General features: G+C 37.8%; 1 protein-coding gene across 1 annotated transcript in view; it reads left to right on the plus strand.

The window, feature by feature from the left end:
* The first annotated feature begins 8,101 nt into the window (after window positions 1–8,101).
* Ack (activated Cdc42 kinase) overlaps window positions 8,102–20,982 on the plus strand; it is a 39,542-nt gene continuing 26,661 nt past the window's right edge. Inside the window, 7 exon segments of the mRNA XM_045750405.2 lie at window positions 8,102–8,253; window positions 11,448–11,560; window positions 11,877–12,116; window positions 13,572–13,661; window positions 15,367–15,476; window positions 17,111–17,220; window positions 17,564–17,676. Coding sequence (XP_045606361.1) covers window positions 11,462–11,560; window positions 11,877–12,116; window positions 13,572–13,661; window positions 15,367–15,476; window positions 17,111–17,220; window positions 17,564–17,676 — 762 coding nt within the window. The 5' untranslated portion in view covers window positions 8,102–8,253; window positions 11,448–11,461.

Here is a 20,982-nt window from a genome sequence, read left to right on the forward strand (position 1 = left end):
ATATGCATCTGTGCAATGTTACGTAGCAGATGAGGATTTGTCTGGTTCTTTTTTCCTTCAATTACCATAATCTTAAAGTCTGCTGGCAGAGATTCCCAAGGGGCTTGCATAACAAAGTCTGCGTGTATTTCGTCGACACCCTTCTCAGTGACTGTGTTTGTTATATCGAATGTATTGATGGTGTTTATCGCACAATGGGTCCACCTGTTGCTATTGGAGGCTCTTCTGTCCAGAGTTAGTGCTCCAGTTAGTTATATCTTTAAGTGAACTGATTCTAGGTCTAGTCAATATCTTGGTCAGCATGCACGCAGCGATCCCTTTTACCCTTATTTCAATCGACGTTAGCTTGGTTTCTAGTCTTAGGTTCAGTATTTTAGTCCATCTGGGAGCTCCTGTTATGATTCGCAATGCATCGTTTTGAATAACCTCAACGTTTGCCCACTGACCAGGAGAAAGAGTGAGTAAGGCAGGCGCTGTATAATCAACTAGGGAACGAACGGCGTGTATGTAAAACATTCTTAACACTTTGTGTCCCACTCCTAGACGGGGACCTGTGATTTCTCTCTTTATATTTAGTCGTGATTTTGCTTTCTCCTTTAGATATTGAATTTGCTTGTTACTTTCAAGTGGCCTGGTAAATTGTTGCCATAAGATACAGCTTATGCCATCTGTTGGCATCAAATTACACTATCAACAACAGCCACCCTTCAAATTACCGCTAACGCCATCTAGTTCGTCGCCCATGCACTATCAATAGCCAAACAGCAGCCCATAAGGCGGGTTGTTGGGCGGCATACTCCCCCCCCCACACCCCCGAGCTTCCATGTCATTGGTAGAAACCCTGTTGACATTCACCACAACAGCCAATCACAGGAGGGGATCAGCTAAAGGTGCCACCCACTTAATAAATCATCTTTATTCAACACACTAGCCCTGCTTATGACATTCTGCTTCAATTTTAATCTACCTAAAAAGTCAAATGTTAATTATTTAAAAGTATTGATAAAATATTGCAGGACATAACAGGTGTTATAGAAAAAATGGTCTGGCTACTTTACTTGTGTCGTCTTCAGTGGGCGTTGCCTCACACAAATAATAATAATAATAATAATAATAATAATAATAATAATAATAATAATCTATAAATTCGATGATCCACCCTCTTATTGGAGTACATTATTAAGTGAAATGAAAATGTCTACCAGGAACAAAACATGTTGTGCAAAAGGACGCATTTCTTGATTTTCATTTAATTCATAGTGTTGGCATTCCCTGCAACAGCCAATCACAGGAAGGTATTTGCTACACACTTAGCCTCATATTGAAATTATCTGAGTGTTCAATAAATACACCGATCTAGCTTAAGGCAGTCCGTTTCATCTCTTATCAATTAAAAATAAAAAGTTGTTGCATAAAATGGCTAAATTCTGTCGTTAAAAAGAGCCCATAGTAGATTTTGTAAAAGAGTTGTGTGGGAGGGGTGTTATACCATTTTTCTAAATATATTGATATGGGTGTTGACTTCTCTATTATTGTCTATTATTAGTCAGAACAATGAGTAAGGGCTCTGCGCATAAATGCGTTTATTACACTAGTTTTATATCCAGGGGGAACAGTGCCAATGTTATAGGAGCTCTGGTGAATCTGACAAAAGTCTGTTATTTCCTATTCTGTTTCTATATATGTCGCACGATTAAGTATTTCGTGTTTGTACTCACTAATTATCATAAAATATAATTATCAAACAAATAAAGAAAAACATCAATCCTGTATTTATCAATTTAAGAAGTTAAAACACTTAGTGCTCACAAAATACAACCAATGAGAAGTTTCACGTGTGAGATGTTTTCGGGCGTGTGAAGTAACTCGATATATCTTGTCCAATCTGCGGATCTGTGGCACCGCAGCCATCATATGGCATATGGCTCAGGATTACACTGAACTTGATGAGGTCCATGTAGTTTAACAAACATAAGTGCTGATACATGATTTATGAGCATTCTAGAGCGTGTTGTTGTTATTATCAGGTTCATGTGACTGAATTCACTCAGCAGTACTACATAAGAACCATGTAGTACTTTTTTTTTTTTTTTTTTTGCAGGGATAATCCTGCGCGGGCCCTAAGCCTCTGGCTGGCCCACAAAGTGTTGCTTGATTCTGTTTTACTTGGGCGGAGTATGAGTATTTATGACTCGTATGGTCGCTTCAGTAAGATTTTGCCATATGTGTTTAACAACTTCTGCTCTGCTGAATCTAAGTTGAAATCTTAATGGGTTTGTAACTGTGCACTGTGTTAGATAATGTTCCAGTGGTCTGTCGGGCATTTCTCCACAGTGTTGACATTTCCTCTCATCTTCCGGAACCTGTAAGCCTATTTCCCATGCACATGGGTATCCAAGCCTGATGCGATGTAAGTGCACTTCTGTTGTTCTACTGCTCCCTTTCATCAAACTAAGTGGTTCGTAGTTGGTTCATGTAGTACTGCTGAGTACTACAAGGTACTGAGTACTACTGCTGAGTAACACCTGAATAACTCCAGGGTGTTTTATTACTAACGCTCTGAGAAATAAATACTAGTGTCCTATTTGCCTTATTTTGATAAATAGGCAGTTGTGCATTGATTTTTTGGCTTTAAATTCTTACTAATAACTCCCAGATCCCTTTCGCAATCTCAACGTCATCTAGTTCATATCTTGTAACTCTATCATCATTACCCAGCCTCAAAACCTTACATTTGTCAGCATTAAACTTCATCTGCAATTTTTTGACATTTCAAACCCTTATTTAGATGATAGTCATTTTCTCTCCCGATTTTCATATCGTCGGCAAATTTACAGATATTGCTACTCAAACCTGAATCTAAATCATTTATATATATTATGAATAACAGGTCCCAGGATTAACGTTAACATCTTAATTAATATTAAGAAAACATATAAAGGATTACTAGTTTGAGACAAGAGCTAGCTAATGATATTTGTTAGCACGTAGAGAGGCATGGGATCAACAGCCTACTCTGGCAAGTCTTCGATGCATTATATATGATGACATCCTCAACAGTAAATAGTAATTGAAGAACATAGCAGTTCATAGCAATTGAAGAAGATAGCAGTCTCCGTGGTGTAGTGGTAAGACACTCGCCTGGCGTTCCGCGAGCGCTATGTCATGGGTTCGTATCCTGGCCGGGGAGGATTTACTGGGCGCAATTCCTTAACTGTAGCCTCTGTTTAACGCAACAGTAAAATGTGTACTTGGATGAAAAAACGATTCTTCGCGGCAGGGGATCGTATTCCAGGGACCATAGGATTAAGGACTTGCCCGAAACGCTACGCGTACTAGTGGCTGTACAAGAATGTAACAACTCTTGTATATATCTCAAAAAAAAAAAAAAAAAAAAAAACATCTGTTGCCTAATACCAGCAATGTATAAAACCTTATTTATAAACTAAGGAATTTGTAGATCAGTGTTTAAAGAGGATTCGAAAGTAGTAATAATACAGCTAATGCCATCTGTCGACAGAAAAGAACACTATCAACAATCTTAGTAGCAATCGAACACTTAGTAGCTCTAAGATACAGCTTATGCCATCTGTTGGCATCAAATTACACCCAATGCAAAATACAGGGTGCCATCTATACAGCTTATGCCATCTATTGCTTCGACATTGCACTATCAATAGCAGAACAGCAGCCCATAAGAAGGGTTGTTGTGTTGCAGTAAGACTTCCTGTGCATGTATTTCATTGGTAGAAATTCTTTGTTGACATTCACCACATCACCCAATCTCAGGAAGGGATCACCTAAAGGCTCCACCTACTCAATATATATCATCTTTGTTCAGCACACCAACCCTGCTTATGACATTCTGCTTCAACTTTAATCTGCCCAAATAGTGAACTGTTACTTATTAATAAGTGTTAATAAAGTGATAAAATAAAATATTGCTGGATATAACATGTTATAGAAAAATGGCCTGGTTTCCAAACTTGTGACGTCATCAGTGGGCGTTGCCGTGAAACAAATAATTATAACATCGATGATACGATGTTCCGCCGTCTTATTGGACTAAATTATTCAATTAGATGGAAACTTCAGTCATGTACAAAAGAAACAGGTTGTTGCGCAAAACGACGCATTTCTTAGTTTGCATATAATTCACAGAAAGTGTTGACATTCCCTGCAACAGCCAATCACAGAGGGAGCTGTTATAGACGGTCGCCCCCCCCTACTGACGTCATCAGGAGCGTCCAGGGCACCTATCTAACTAATAGCATCCTGTTGTGAATCCCATGATATCCCGTAATGAGTTACATTAATTTTCCATTATATATATATATATATATATATATATATATATATATATATATATATATATATATATATATATATATATATATATATGTCGTACCTAATAGCCAGAACGTACTTATCAGCCTACTATTCAAGGCCCGATTTGCCTAATAAGCCAAGTTTTCATGAATTAATATATTTTCTCTAATTTTTTTCTTATGAAATGATAAAGCTACCCATTTCATTATGTATGAGGTAATTTTTTTTTTATTGAAGTTAAAATTAACGTAGATATATGACCGAACCTAACCAACTCTACCTAACCTAACCTAACCAATCTTTATAGGATAGGTTAGGTTAGGTAGCCGAAAAAGTTAGGTTAGGTTAGGTTAGGTAGGTTAGGTAGTCGAAAAACAATTAATTCATGAAAACTAGGCTTATTAGGCATATAGGGCCTTGCATAGTAGGCTGAGAAGTGCGTTCTGGCTACTAGGTACGACATATATATATATATATATATATATATATATATATATATATATATATATATATATATATATATATATATATGTGTGTGTGTGTGTGTGTCGTACCTAGTAGCCAGAACGCACTTCTCAGCCTACTATGCAAGGCCCGATTTGCCTAATAAGCCAAGTTTTCATGAAATAATTGTTTTTCGACTGCCTAACCTACCTAACCTAACCTAACCTAACTTTTTCGGCTACCTAACCTAACCTAACCTATAAAGATAGGTTAGGTTAAGTTAGGTAGGGTTGGTTAGGTTCGGTCATATATCTACGTTAATTTTAACTCCAATAAAATGAAATTGACCTCAAACATAATGAAATGGGTAGCTTTATCATTTCGTAAGAAAAAAATTAGAGAAAATATATTAATTCATGAAAACTTGGATTATTAGGCAAATCGGGCCTTGCATAGTAAGCCGAGAAGTGCGTTCTGGCTACTAGGTACGACATATATATATATATATATATATATATATATATATATATATATATATATATATATATATATATATATATATATATATATACATATGTCGTACCTAGTAGCCAGAACGCAGTATTTGGCCTACTATGCAAGGCCCGATTTGCCTGATTAGCCAAGTTTTCCTGAATATATATATTTTTTTCTTATGAAATGATAAATGATACTTGGATTGATAATTGGCTTATATTCGCTTAGGGTAAGGTGATACAGGACATGATTGAGATGAACAAGTAGATTTTTTTTTTTTTTTTTTTTTGCAGGGATATTCCTGCGCGGGCCCTAAGCCTCTGGCTGGCCCACTAAGTGTTGCTTGTTTCTGTTTTACTTGGCCGGAGTATGAGTATTTATTACTCGTATGGTCGCTTCAGTAAGATTTTGCCATATGTGTTTAACAACTTCTGCTCTGTTGAATCTAAGTTGAAATCTTAATGGGTTTGTAACTGTGCACTGTGTTAGATAATGTTCCAGTGGTCTGTCGGGCATTTCTCCACAGTGTTGACATTTCCTCTCATCTTCCGGAACCTGTAAGCCTATTTCCCATGCACATGGGTATCCAAGCCTGATGCGATGTAAGTGTACTTCTGTTGCTCTACTGCTCCCTTTCATCAAACTAAGTGGTTCGTAGTTGGTTGAATTCTTGTACCAACCCGCAGATCCTGATGTTGCAACTGCTGTGTTGTGGTCACTGTACATCTTTTGCATTGCTCTGTTTCTAATTACTTTCTTAATCTGTGATAGACTTTGTGGTATGTAAATGTCTACATTTCTTCTCTTAGTTGCAAGTTTTGCAGCTTCGTCTGCAATGTCATTTCCTATTATTCCCACATGACTTGGCACCCAGTTGATAAGTACCCGTCGGCCTTGTCGTTTGAGTGTTTGCATTAATGATATGACATTTGTGATCAGATGTATGTTATCACATATGTGTTCTTGTTAACAAGTAGATGAATGACATATGGGTATTAAGCCTATTGCATGTGCTATTTTTTTGCTTCAACTGGTTCGGGGGTCTTGAATTGGGTAAAATGTAATTATGTGTTAATTGGCTGTTGATTGCTGGTTTTGACTTTTTGATGTGAAGGGCCTCGCTGAAATGGAGTCTCCTGCTGTCGTTGTATCTGTCGATAATTTCTGTGTTGCTTGTTAAGATTTCTCTGGTGATGGTCTGGTTGTGTGAGATTATATGACCTTTGATAGAGCCCTGTTGCTTGTACATTGTTAATCGCCTAGAGAGAGAGAGAAAGAGAGAGAAAGAGAGAGAAAGAGAGAGAGAGAGAGAGAGAGAGAGAGAGAGAGAGAGAGAGAGAGAGAGAGAGAGAGAGAGAGAGAGAGAGAGAGAGAGAGAGAGAGAGACGTTATTGTCTTGCCTATTTACTGAGATCTTTGGGGCTGATAGTTCCCAAGTGGGCATGTGAAGGCATAGACGACGTTGGGTTCTTTCAAGGCGTTCTGTTTGGTGCCTGGAGAGTTCTTCATAAGAAGAAGATGGCCAACCAATTAACTTAGCTAAGTAAGTTACAATCTTGATGAACTAGCTACAAAATTCAATGCACATCGTCACATCAACAATGGGCTCGAGACCGACCACAAGTACAGTTTCTCAATTAAGCAACTGACATATGCAGAGAGTTAGTGTTGTTGAGCTGGTGAGCTAAGTTAACTCATAGTTGATATGCTTATCCTGCACACCGCCCCCCATCCAGGGGGCAGCGGTGGACAAGCTACAATCACTCAGTTACTACCTACAGCTAGCAAACTGGGAATATTTGGCCATGATTTCTGGCAGCTGATTATTTTGAATTAAATATTTACATATCTCTTGAACATTTGTTATAGAATCGTCTCTAAATTCACGTATCTTTTCGCACTCCATCACATAGTGACGGAGGGTGTGCGCATAATTTTGTTGACACAGTTTACATTTGATCAGGTCTACATCAGCAGATAATGAAGACTTCCCAGAGATACTTGTAACCGAGTCTAAGCCGAGTAGTAGTAACATCTAGAAGTCTGCTGATTTTATTGCATGAAGTGCCTCTGTAATCCTTTACACCACCGCCCACGGGATGGGTATGGGGTGCATAATAAAGAACGAAATTGAATTGCTAGTGGCTTTACAAGAATGAAAAACCTCAATGCAATGTACGCTCATAAACCCAATGCAGCTTCTTGCATATAAATAAATAAATAAATAAATAAATAAATAAATAAATAAATAAATAAATAAATAAATAAATAAATAAATAAATAAATAAATAAATAAATAAATAAATAAATAAATAAATAAATAAATAAATAAAATACGATGTGTATCGGAAATATGACTCGAGCGTTATTTTTAAAGCGGAATTCAGGGTTCAGACGAGTCCGAGAACATTTCTTTATTATGCACCCCATACCCATCCCGTGGACGGTGGTGTAAAGGATTACACGAATCCGAGAACATTTCATTCATTCGCTTTGTCACCTGCATTCAAATTAGTTTTAGTGAATCGTATTTCGTGGATAAAGCATAAGGGTTTGTCAGCCAAATAACAAGGGCATCTTGGTTTGCAGTATATAATATATTTCATGTTCTATGCCCACTTACCGTTTTTTTATTGGGCTTTGTTGCGTACACTAGAAATATAACAGCGGAAAGTTACTCGTTATTACCGGATTACATGCAGCTATATTTTCTTTAATTATTAGTTAATGTTCAGTTGTAAATTACCGATAATCTACTATAACTCAGAAATCATATAACATTACAGATAACCAAGTGACTTTTTTTTTAGATTGGCAACGTTGTGTCTGGGGAAAAGTTTGTTTACATCAGTGAGGTGAGTGTGTGGGTGAGTCCCTCAGTGGTGTGTCTCCTGCCCTCAAGGTCTCTCCTCAACCTCCTGCCTCACGCACTCACAACGTACCATTGACCTAAAAATCCTTTAGCTTCTAAGGGGTAAAGTAAAGGTATGAATTTCCATCTGTAGTAAAGGTGGGGAGTCATATGAGAGTTGAGAAGCGCTGAGGCTCCTGACAGTGGGAGCGGAAACTGGGAGTGGTGAGGTTCGAGGGTGACCCCAGAGTACTAGGGGGATGGGGGGCTTGAGGCGACGTTAACTTTACATGTTGTTATAGATTCAGCTACTCGGAACAAGTTCCGAGTATCACGGGCTATGGTGAGCCCGTAACTTAACTGGCACAGGAGCGGGGCAAGTAGCACGGGCTATGGTGAGCCCGTAGTGGACTTACCCGGCACGGGAGCTGACAAATTTACATAGACGGCCCCATATATATGTAAGCTAATGAGTGCGGTGCTGGATATCGCCTTTGAATTTGTCAGTAGGGTGAAAAAGGTTACAGTTCTTGACGAGACCCTGAAGTATGAATGAGCTGTCATGTAAGGATATGATTTTGATACTGCTGTATCAGTTATGTGTTTAGTCAACATGAATGATTCCCATTAACATTGAAGAGGCTTCATTTACTAAGCTCAAGATTTCTCCCATTATTAGTAATTTTATGTCTTTATTCATCGAATAAGGCAAGTCTGTTATACGTTTTTTCTAAATACTGTATGATAACATGGTAACAAAGTCCAGCATGTAATTACCTTAGTGTAGTTACATGATGAGAGCTTCACTTGTGGTGTCGCCTCTTCCTAGCACTCTGTCATATAATGCTTTGAAACTACCGATGGTTTTGGCCTCCACAACCTTCTCAATTAACTTGTTAAAACCCCCCAAAATTCACGATAGGGCCGTGCATGTAGTGAGAAGCAAACATAGTGTACCTGACTCGGTGATGTAGTTACAATTGCCTTACAATACAGAGGAGATATATTTTTTTTTCCAAATTTAAAATGCATAATAATAAATTATAATTTATTATTATTAATAAAATCAGTAGGAGAAAATGAGGATGATTCGAACCCCCACACACTGGGTACTTCCAAGCACACGGTCTAGACCACTACACCATGTCGCGGTGGATTCCATCTCATGTTTGACACCAAATGCATGACAGAACTGAGAAATTAGCTAAAGAATATGCCCTCGAAGAAGCTGGTGACCTTGGATTGCCAATAAGCAGCCTGAAAAATATAATACCCTAAAAACTTCAACAAAACTTTGTAGATCTAAGTAAAATCTATAAACCTGTTCCAACTATCATAATATTATCATATAAGAAGAGCCACATATATGTCATGTAAATGTGGTTGTGAAGGAATCATTGATTAGACCTTAATGTTGGAGGCCATAACATTCTCATTTACATTTACATTCTTGCAAAGCCACTAACACCCATAGCATTTTGGTGGGCATTATTATGATTTGTAATTCCTTTTTGAGATAGTTAAAACATTGGCTTTGAATTATTTCAGATAGTATATATTGAAATGAGCCTACTAAAGCTGAATAGAAGTATTTAAGAGCATCAATCTATAATGCACAGCTCATGGCTTTAGCTTTCTTGAATTTCCTATTTAGTCATAGTCTGTGCCAGAACTATCCTCTTGTTCATAATTGTACCTCCCTTCTGCCTTTAAGCATTTCTGTTTCATATATTCCATCATATTCTGTACTTATTTAGCCCTTAATTCCATTTCCTATTGTATCCTTGTATTCTTGTATAATTTCTCCTTTGATACAATATATTTTCTATTTGGTTTTGAACTCTTTAAACTCAATTGTTAGTTCGAAATGGTCACTGGCACCTACTGTTATTTGGAAATCTATCCTCTCTTTATCTGCCTCATTCTGGGCAAAGGTAATGTCCAACACTGAAGGAGGAGCACCTTTTCTGAACCCTAATAATCTCCTTGATGTTGCACTACAAAATCTCTCTTTGTGGTTTTGATTAGTTCAGTTTTCCAAAGTAATGAGTTGATTAATTCACCCATGACTAGAGCTTTACTCTTATTCTAATAGCCACATCTACCACACACGTTTTATGATTATACCAATAGTTACATTGCTGTTCTCATTCCTGAAGTGTTTTCCTATTATTTACTTGGAGGTTGTATATGACTGGTATCTTAGTTTTCTGGTTTCGTACTGTTACAATCCCTGTGATGTAGTCCTTGCCTTTATTGATGTATGGTACTGCAAGTTCTTTAACAAAAATTCATGCCTCCTTTATCACAAGACCTCAAACTGTTCTGTATATATCTTTCATCACTTTTTGATACTTCCAGAGAATTTTAGAGGTTTTGTCTCTGATGTCAGTACCTTGGGATCTTTGTTGCTCTTTACTGTATGTCATATTTTTTGTTTTATGTACAGTACCATCATTTGTGAACCAATTTTTTAAATAAACAATTAAACAGTATTCTCTCATTTGTTGGTAAATTTGGATGAGGTGGAAGGTGAGGAGAGGAGGGAGGGGAAAGAGAGAAAGGTTGGGAGGGTGAGATGTAGGGAGGGAAGGTAGGGAGGGAAGGTAGGGAGAGAAGGTAGGGAGAGAGAGAGAGAGGGAGAGAAAGGTAGGGAGGGAGCAAGAGAGAGAGAAAAAGAGGTAGGGAGGGATGGAGAGAAAGATAGTTAGGGAGGGAGAGAGAAAGGTAATGGCAGAGGGAGGAAGATGTAGAAAGGTAAAAACAAAAAGAGAAAAATTTATGAAGAGTGGGAAAATTGTAGGCAAGGGGAGGGAGAAAAAGGTACAGAGGAAGGGCAGGGGAGAGAGAAAGTTACATAGGGAGAAATTTAGAGAGGAAAGGAGGGAGAGAGAGAATGGTAGAAAGAGTGGGAGGGAGAGAGAATGGTAAGGAGGGAAAAAGAGAGAAAGTTACAATGAGCTGGAGAAATGTAGAGAGGTAGGGAGAGAAAGTGGTAGGGAGGGAAAGAGAATATAGTATTACAGAGTGAGAGAGAGAGGTTGGGAAAGAGAGGGAGGGAGATCAGAGAAAGAGGTAGGGAGGGATGAAGGGGGAGAGAAAGCGAGGGAGAGAGAGAGAGAGAGAAAGTTAAGGAGGGAGAGAGAGAGAGAAAATGGGAAGAAGGAAGAGAGCACAGTCCTTGCTCCACTGATTTTCCTTGTTCTCACATCAGATATAGACAAAGATACAAGTCATAGCTTAGTGTCATCTTTTCCAGATGATACAAAAATCCAATTGATACGTTTTAGTATATGATTGATGCTAAAAGATATTCATCTCTTTCCAGAGTAAACACATGTGATGGGTGATGTCGGCGAGGAAGAGCTTGAGGTTATACGAGGTATACTTGTGGAAGTACAGCTCTCTCAATTTTTTACAAGAATACGTGATGATCTTCAGGTAGGATAATCCTAAGCTCTTTCATATAAATACGATGGTGGTATATTGATACAAGACAATGCCGTGCCGTAGTGGTTATATCCTTAATTCTTCTGGGAAATTAGAAGTTTAGGCAGAATGTTGTTACCTTTTTCACATGTACAGTTTGCACTGTATTGTATTACTCTTTAATCAGGTATTATCTGTCAGTTTCAGTATTTATTTTAAGAATAAAATTTTAATGAAATTGACTTATATTGTACAGGACTGCTGATTCTTATTATGTTAATGCTAATTTTAAATGAATTTTTATTATAACTTATTTTTCTCTTTGAAGGTTACAAGATTAAATCACTTTGACTATGTTCACAATGAAGATTTGGAACGCATTGGTCTTGGGAAGCCTGCTGCTAGGCGTTTACTGGAAACTGTCAAGAAAAAAAGATCAGCAACATGGAGAAGAAACCTAGTGTCAAAAATTTTGCCATCTGGTAGTTCCACTTTGAATAAAAATAAATCTTTCACTGCAGCTGATGAATCACAAATATCAAGTCTGACATGCTTAATTCAGGAAAAGGTGAGAAATTGTCCTAGCTCAAGTTTTAATAATTTATTTAAATGGTACATATGTTAAACTTGGTTATCCAATGACATTGCTGTAGGTATTTTTTAAATTAGTGAAAAATCTTATGCTTTGTGCAATTTTAGACTTGCATTCCCTGCTATAAAGTGGTAGGAGAATTGTGCTGTGGGTTGAATTTTTGAAATGTTTATCCACAAAGGGCAGAATTTACTTAAAATCTGTAGCCTGGGTAAATTACTATCATGCTATCATTTAGAGAATGAGACCAGTGCAATATCAAAGACCATAAGAATAATTGACATAGGGAATTTTAATGGTAAAGTAGGAATGTGCTCTTAAGATAATGGGTATAAATGGCCTACCTTGTATGAAGGGGCTGGGAGAAAAACAATCTAGTGAGAGAGGGTGGGAGCCGACATGTGTTAACTCTTGAGCTACGTGTCACAACCAGCAATGTTTTGCTATTTATCCATAAGCTGTGCAACACGATCAGGGAAGTTTTAAAGTACACATACTGTAATAGAAAACTCCCTCTGGTACATGGGGCTCTCATCTGCTTCCTCTTACTCCTTTACCTCTCATCCTTTAAGCCTATAGTCTTCTATACCATTCATCCCTTTCCACCTTTCAAGCTTCTACCTCTCTCTTCTTTTCATTACTATTCATCACATTTTGATCGTTACAGTGATGGCTTAGCAGTGGTGAACAGTTAACATTGTTAAGTCCTCACTTGTCTTCATTAGATGGCTTAGGAGCTACCATGGGATATTTTGACGTCTTGATATTCATGGTTTGGCGAGTTAAAAAGTTACTGGATTAGTGATCCTTTTGGCGATTTGTTTTCGTATTTTAGAGATCTGTAGAGTTTAGGGAAGAATTACCAGAACTTGAGTACATAGTGAGATTTATTATTCAGATAATGCAAAATGTCTATAAATTTTGGAATGTATTTCTTGGTGTGATTTATGGGGGAAGGTCAGTCAAGTTTAGGTGAGGTGACCAGCAGGGCAAGCTTGATTGAGGTCCCAGAGAACACTCGGCAGCGTTCATAATGTATGGCAGATGTTTAGTGACAAGTGAAGTGGTGGTGTAGTGCAAGAGAATATTATTATTGTAGTATGTATTAAGAATAGTGCATAAAAATAATAATTCTAATTAAATTATTTTTTATGCAAGAGGCAATTTACATTATTTGTTATACAAGTGGCAATTTTAAGAATAGTTAATAATAGATAAGAATAATAATTTAGATAAGTATTTTTGGGTATATTCATTTTACTGTTAGCATTTTTCCATGATTTTAGCTTTATACTGTAAGCAATCCATCTCCGAATCACTGAACTGTAATTTTTATTAAATATCAGCTTATTTTATTCTCAAAATGCTCTTAGGAATATATTTTATATGCAGTATTAATAACAAGCACGTATTGTACATATTTTTGGACAGGATCTTGCTCAAGGACGCAAAATAGGCGATGGAAGTTTTGGTGTTGTCCGTATTGGTGAATGGACGACTTCCAGTGGCAAAGTGAAAGATGTGAGTTTTTCAACTTCAGTTTTTGGGAACTTGAAACTTTACATACCATTATGGTATTTATTATTTACATAATTCGCTTTATGAAATAGGATGTATCAAGCCCATTTTACTCCTATTATATTTCTGTATACCCAAATTTTATATACTGTATGAGCTCACTTATCCGAATTATATGGGAAGGACCCCCCTCCATCCCCCTGTCGGATAAGCCAGACCTGTGGATAAGCAGAATTTTTACAGGGGAAGTCCAAAAGTGAACATATTTGCAATTTTTTGTACCACAAGAAACATAATTTGAATTTCTACACACACACTATATTAAAAAAATACCCTGTATACCAGTACAGTACTGTAATTTAAAACTGAAATTTCAGCTTGCCTTGTGCTGTTTGTCTTCTTGACTGATGATGCATACGGTGCTGCACAGTAATGTATATCTTTAAATAAATAATTCTTCAAAATTTACATTACCAAACTAACACAACACTAATGTTACTGTATAGTACATTGGCTAGGTAAGGTCAGTTTTGACTGCCAGCTACTGAAGCTATTATATATTATTATAATATAATTATTGTTATATATTATTATAATTATTGTTATATATTATTACAATATTAATTACTATTTTATCTTTATAATATATTATCATTATAATATTTGAGTTGTGTGTGGTAGTCCCCGGAGGACTCGCAGTCCTTCCCCGGGAGGTTCTGCAGGGCCCTCGGCATGTCTACCAGTTTGTTGCAGGAGTAGAACTAGGGGCGGCCCTTCAGATTCTCGTCCTCATGCATGAGCTCGTGTCTCTGGCACCTTACAACCAACTGCTCCGGGTAGATGGGACTCAACGTCCTGGAAAGGCAGCTCTTTTAGGGGAAGGAAAACCCTGATCTCAAACCTCTGCTGCCTCGTGGCCATACCCACTTTTGGGACGAGCTTCAGGAATCGACCTCGAATAAAAATCCGGAGCTGGAACTCCTTAGAGAGTTCATTGTTGACTTCAACTTCGTACTGGCAGCTCCTGCGACGGGGCTGGAACCAAGTGTATTGGCGTTTGTCTTTCTTTTGGACAATTTCAGCAAGGTGGAGAGGGAAGACTTGCTGCATAGGGTAACAGCTTCTCCTCCATTTCGACCTATCCAGGCTTTACGCCTTGGAGAGGACACGCAAAAAATATTCTAAGTTATATATACAGTGAAGTTCTTTATGTTGGTTTAGGTAATTGCTATGTTCATCATAGGATGATGGGAGACCAGGAGCTGGAGTTCATTTGATTCCAAAATATTTTGTCACCTATGGTGACTTCTGGGAGCTACAGTACTGTATAGTATTTGAACCATATATGGGCAATGCTGGTATTCAAACATTTACACCAAGTGTAATCATCATACACATTAACAGTATAAAATTGATGAATATATACTGATGAGACAGCACTTTAAGGGCTACAGTGGAAATATTTCAACAATGATGATGATCAGAATTAATGGAGGCTTAATGGGGAAGTGAGTTTAAACACACTTCTCTGCATGAAGATTATAAATTGGGACTCCTGATATAATGGAGTACATATCTTATGGAATCCATTAACTGGTCACCAAGGTAACATAAGTGTCTAAATAATGAAATCAGCTCATTTGTGAATTTATTTACCCATTTTCATTACTTATGTACTTTTAACTTAGTGTGTGTTACTGTGTTCCAGGTAGCAGTAAAAATATTGAAACAGGATGTAATCAATGTGCCTGGGGCTCTTGATGACTTTATCCAGGAGGTTCAAGCCATGCACCAACTTTCACATCCTAATATAGTAAAGTAAGTACAGTAAAGGCAAAAACCAATATTATCCTTTTTCTCCTCCTTGGCTTCCTTTCTGCCACCATCTTTCCTTCTCCTCCCTTCCTCTTCTTACTCCCTCCCTCCCTCCCTCCCTTCTTTCCTTTGTATTACAAGTCGTCCTCTTCCTCATTTTGGGTAAACACCAGGTATACTGTATCCTGTGGGTCTCCCTCTCTTTTTCTTGTCAGCTTCTTGATGTATTGGCACACATTGTTTGTTTGTTTGGTGTGTCCACTAATTTTGCAGTGTTTTGTCACCCACTTAAGTGTACTTTGTTAACCAGTCTATTTCTATGTGATTAAAATCCCAGAGTGCTATAACTCTTGCTTTTGCTTCCCTTGTTCCTTTGGCTGCCTTTCTGATATCTTCAGATATGTACATTGATATCACAATTACATATCTCTCTCTTTCTTGGCCTTCCTGTATTTAGTGCGAGGGCTGTAAATAACCCCAACAACTATCTTCATATTCCCCACTGTTGCCATACCTTGTGTATAGTCCTACTAAGGTAGTTGGATAACACCTGAATCTGTTGCCTCAAAGCTCTAATGTTGTTGTATCAGTGGACTTTTCCTTCCCTGTCCTTTCCTTGCTTCTATACCAGGTATTCGCTTGGGAATATTGCATCGTCTGTTATTCTCATCAGTTTCATCTCCATAACTGATAGTATGAGGTATTTGAAGACTTTGTATTTGGTACAGACGACATTCCAGATTCATCTTCCTTTATAAGCTGAACTTTTTGTTAAAAGTTCACGTTTTGTGGACTTTTTCATTTTTGAGAACATGTTTTCTCTTGACTTCACCACTTGTTGAAGCCCTGAACAGCAGATTTCCTGCATTTCCTGATGAACTAGTGGCAGGATGCAATATATATTTACTAATATAAAATAGTGAGAGGGGAGGACTTTGCTGTGGGTAAACACAAAAGCACAACTGGGGCATGGGACTAGGTGCAGTGATCATGCCACAGCAACATAGTGGCTGACTACTAAACTATTGTACATAAGCCTCTCCTGAAGGTGCCTGGGGTTGGACTCACAAACAAATAGATGGAATAATTAGAAGATTGAGGTTCAGAAGAAGGGTCAGGAGGATAGTCAGATAAATGATGCTGCTCTATTTAAGTACAGGGTAATCCACTATTCCTGCTATATGTGAATGTCTGGCTAGACGAACTTGATGTACTGTATTGTATATACTGAACAAGTTAGGTGTCACTAGTATTGCAGCCCTTACTGCTGGCAGATGTACTACTAGTACTTTGTATTATTTACCAAAATTGTGATGCGAGTTGTCTTGATGCATTGTTGCAAGTTCAATATTGTTTTCAATAAAGTTTGATTTATTTTACAACAAATAACAAATTTTCTATATTAATAAATTCTCAGAAATGTTGAAAAATTTTACTGAAAAATATTCCCTTCATACAAGCACAGATATTGAAATACTGTAATGAATTCTTTGTTATTTGATTGTATTATTTTTCTTTTTTTCATCATATTTGGAATGTAGGCGGCCATCTAGTTTGTTTGTCATTATTGATGGGCTGTCACTTTTAATATCTCAACGAATTTATTAATTTAAATACTGTATGTGTTTTGTCAACAGGTTGTTTGGGATTGTACTTGGCAATCCTTTGATGATGGTAACTGAACTAGCTCCCCTCGGGTCCTTGTTGGATCACCTTCATAAACAACTTTGTCATGTATCTGTTACATGTAAGTATAGGTACAGTACTTTTTTTTTTGTATTTACCGGTAATTAATTTGTGGATCACTTGCGGAGTTGTTTGATGTTTCTTTTCTCTGTGAACTTTGCAATTGTTTGTTGTGCTTCTCTTATTGTTTGGATGATTCCTTTAGTGAGGGTGATAGTAAAGAATCCCCCTGTTCCCTGTGCCTCTTGTGAGAGGGCCAGGTTCTGGCTCTGGTCTCTGTTAGGCTATTAAGGACTCTGGGGGATGATGTGACTTACGTGTGGAGCTATCACTGTGTGGTAGGGAACTCCAAGGTACAACCAGAAACTGGCATTTCACTACATTCAATACTTTATTTTTTGCAGCTTTATGTGAGTACGCAGTACAAATCGCTAATGGTATGAAGTATTTAGAGAGTCGACGGTTCATTCATCGTGATCTCGCTGCCAGAAATGTACTCATGACATCTGTAGACAAGGTGAGCCAGTTTATATATTTATTTCTAATAAATATATAAGTACATGTATACTGTACTGCATAATCAATTCACTCACATGAAAGTGGTGACATTGTGGTCTGTTTAATTTTTGTACCGTTTTGATATGTAGGACTTTAACTGTTAATCCCCTAACTGTACATCTAAAATTATGTTGATATCCTGGTGTGTGTAAAGAGAATCTTTGTGTCATAAACCATTACTTACTGATATTGTACAAAATACAGTGGTACCTTGGAATACGAGTGTCCCTGTATACGAGTTTTTCGGAATACGAGCAGGATTTGCTTGGAAAATTTGCCTCGGAAGGCGAGGGTTGCCCCGGAACACGAGTCTGTTGATACACATACATGCCGACTAGCGCGTGGTAGCACGGCGATTGCACCTCAGTTTACCAGTGTCTCGCGCCCAGTGACTATCCCGCCTGAATTCTTCACAAGGATTTACAGTTTGTCATTTTTTTGGCCATTTGAACATAAAAGTTATTATATATCTCGCCATGGGTCTCAAGAAAGCCATTGCTAAGGTTCAATCTAAGAAAGTAGCTGTGAGTAGAGGCAGTAGAGGATGTCCCTTCTTGATTAAGAAAATGTGTGAAGTATGGGAAAAACTGCAAAGTTTTGTTGAAAAAACTCGCCCAGATAAAGCTGTAGCAGGCCGTTGCATTGACCTTTTAAATGACAATGTGATGTCTTACTATAGACAAGTGTTAAAATGTAGGGAAAGACAAGTGGTCTTTAGACAGATTCTTAGTAAGACAAGCAAGTCCTAGTGGAATGCAGGCAAAATGTGCCAGAGAGTGCACACCAGTGAAGTCCTCACTGCCTGATGTTATAGTAGAAGGGGACTCTCCTTCCAAACAGTAACACCTCTCCTCCTCCCTCCTCCTCACCATCTTCCATACACCAACAGCCGTCATCAGCAAGGGTAAGTAATAAGTTGAACATAGTTTTGTAGGTTTATTTAGATGAATTAGGTATAAAATTTAGTTTGAAGTGAGGTTTTTGGGTAGTCAAGAACGGATTAATTCATTTCCCATTGTTTCTTATGGGGAAATTAGCTTCGGATTACAAGTTTTTGGAATATGAGCTGTCTCCAAGAACGGATTAAACTCTTAAACCGAGGTACCACTGTACAAAAGAAAATTCTACACATTTTATGTCATATTTCATATGACATATGATGTCATATTTTGAGGGATAATTTTCAAGTTGACTAATTTGTAATTGATTTCTCATACTACCAACATCTAACAGGTAATGAAAGCTCTAGCAATTTGACATGGCATTACTGGTTTCTAGCATGAGCATCAACCAGTGCATGATTCAAAGCCAACTGTTGCTTTGCCCCACCTTTTAGCATTCATGGCTTTATGCCCATTTGAATGCCTTGTAATTGGTCCATCTAGTTTTTAGGGACCCAGAATTGGAGTGTTTTTGAATTCCACCTTGGTTTTCTCCATGTCTCCCCTTTTTCCTTTAGGTGTGCCCTACTTCCCCTCCTCCCCATCCTACTTCTGGCCCCAAAACATCTGAGGGTTTCAGAGTCAGGGCAGGTCTTAGCTTGGTGTGTGGATTGGCCTTCTCCGGTGGTGGGTCCTTCTTACTCTGGTGCAGAGGCACTTCAGCCAACTGGTCCTGCTGAGGGTTCAGTTTTCTTTCCAACTGCCTTCTTACTCTAGACCTTCTCCTTTGGAATCCGCTGTTTTTCCCCCAGACATTGGGCATGGACTCGGTCTGTCCCAGAGCCTTTTTGACAAGCAGCTGGGATTGAAGGGAGAGCCCAGTAAGGGTCCTTAGGTTTGTTTTGACCCCTCTCGGTCCCTAAATTACTGTATATGAAAATGTAGAATTCATCTAATTTATTTCCTTTCCTAACAATAAATCTTTCCAATTAAATTCATTAAAGAACTTGCTATGTTCCCTATAGTGTTCTTTCTTGAAATAAAGTTTTTCCACTATTTCCCTTTCTCTAATCTCTTCTAAATCTTGAGTGGAGGTTGGTACTGAATGTCAAATATCTTCTTCATTTCTGGTAAATTCCAAATCCAGCAATGATGTAGCATCACTGCCTCTCATTCTTGTGCTTACCCACCAGCTTCCTGCCACCAATAGATCCCTCCCATAAAACCAGCACTGAATGCAATTAAGGTCTTTTTCTTGTGGTTACTTTGGCACCCTGGACCCTCCTTTCCTTTTTGCATTGATGTTGGGTTTTTGCGATTCGGCAGCTGAAGAATAGCTGGGAGGTTCATCTGAACTGGTAGCTTACAGTGCTGCCACCTAGTGGTGGTCAGTTGCTACTAGTGGGAGAACAGCTTGACTATATATTATGACACGTTGTGGGATAATCAACTAAGGCGCGTCTGGGATCATCCCGTAGGTAGGTTCAAACCCTCATCATGGCCCTTGTGGATTTGTTCATTGGGTTACTTGTTTTCTGATTTTTTTTATTTACCTTGCTGTTACCTGTGGCTTTTTCCTTGGTTAGAATGATCTTGAATCTTCTGCTTATTACACCTCTGTGAGGTTTTGACCTTTGGTCTCTGGTAAGCTTTTAAAGACTCACAAGAGCCTAATATGATTTGAAATGGGTGGAGTTAACTAGGTGGTAAGCAACAGGGAGCCCCAAGAGATCCACTATAAAGAAGCATTTCATTGCATTTTTTTTATATACTTATCATGGTCCTCAGAGGCACAAGATCTTGAGTCACAGCACATTCCTTACACAGGTTGGCTAATAAACAGTTTTGTTGTAATAATCCCTTACAATACAGTATGTAGTATTCTTATTACTGGTACAGTACCTTGACTTTTCTGATATTTGCATGCATGCCTCATATTTAATCTGTGATATAAAGAGCAATCCCATCTCTCTCAATTCCTCAAGCTGCTTCAGCCACAGCAAGAACACATGTAGTAAAAAATTCTTTTACACATACGATTTCCAGTGCTTTTATAAATATTGTGATGTTTTTATTTTGCTTTTACAATTGCAGTATATATATTACTAAAACCAGTCTTAAACTTGAGTTTGTACAGGTTGGTTTAGCCTCATCTCTTGGTGATCTTGATACACTTTTTTTTCATAATGCTGGACCTTTTTATTTACTTCTAGATTTCCCGTTTACCTATTCTCTATAAATAAAAACTCGGAGTAAATTTGTTGTAACTACTGAACTGTAAACATCAGTTTCACATAGTTTAAGAATTATTACCATCGCTAGAAGCTGGTATGATTATTTCATTTAGGTCTATACAAATTTATTAGAAGAAGTACTGTATTGGT

Source organism: Procambarus clarkii, chromosome 49, assembly GCF_040958095.1.
Source record: "Procambarus clarkii isolate CNS0578487 chromosome 49, FALCON_Pclarkii_2.0, whole genome shotgun sequence".
Lineage (NCBI taxonomy): Eukaryota > Metazoa > Arthropoda > Malacostraca > Decapoda > Cambaridae > Procambarus > Procambarus clarkii.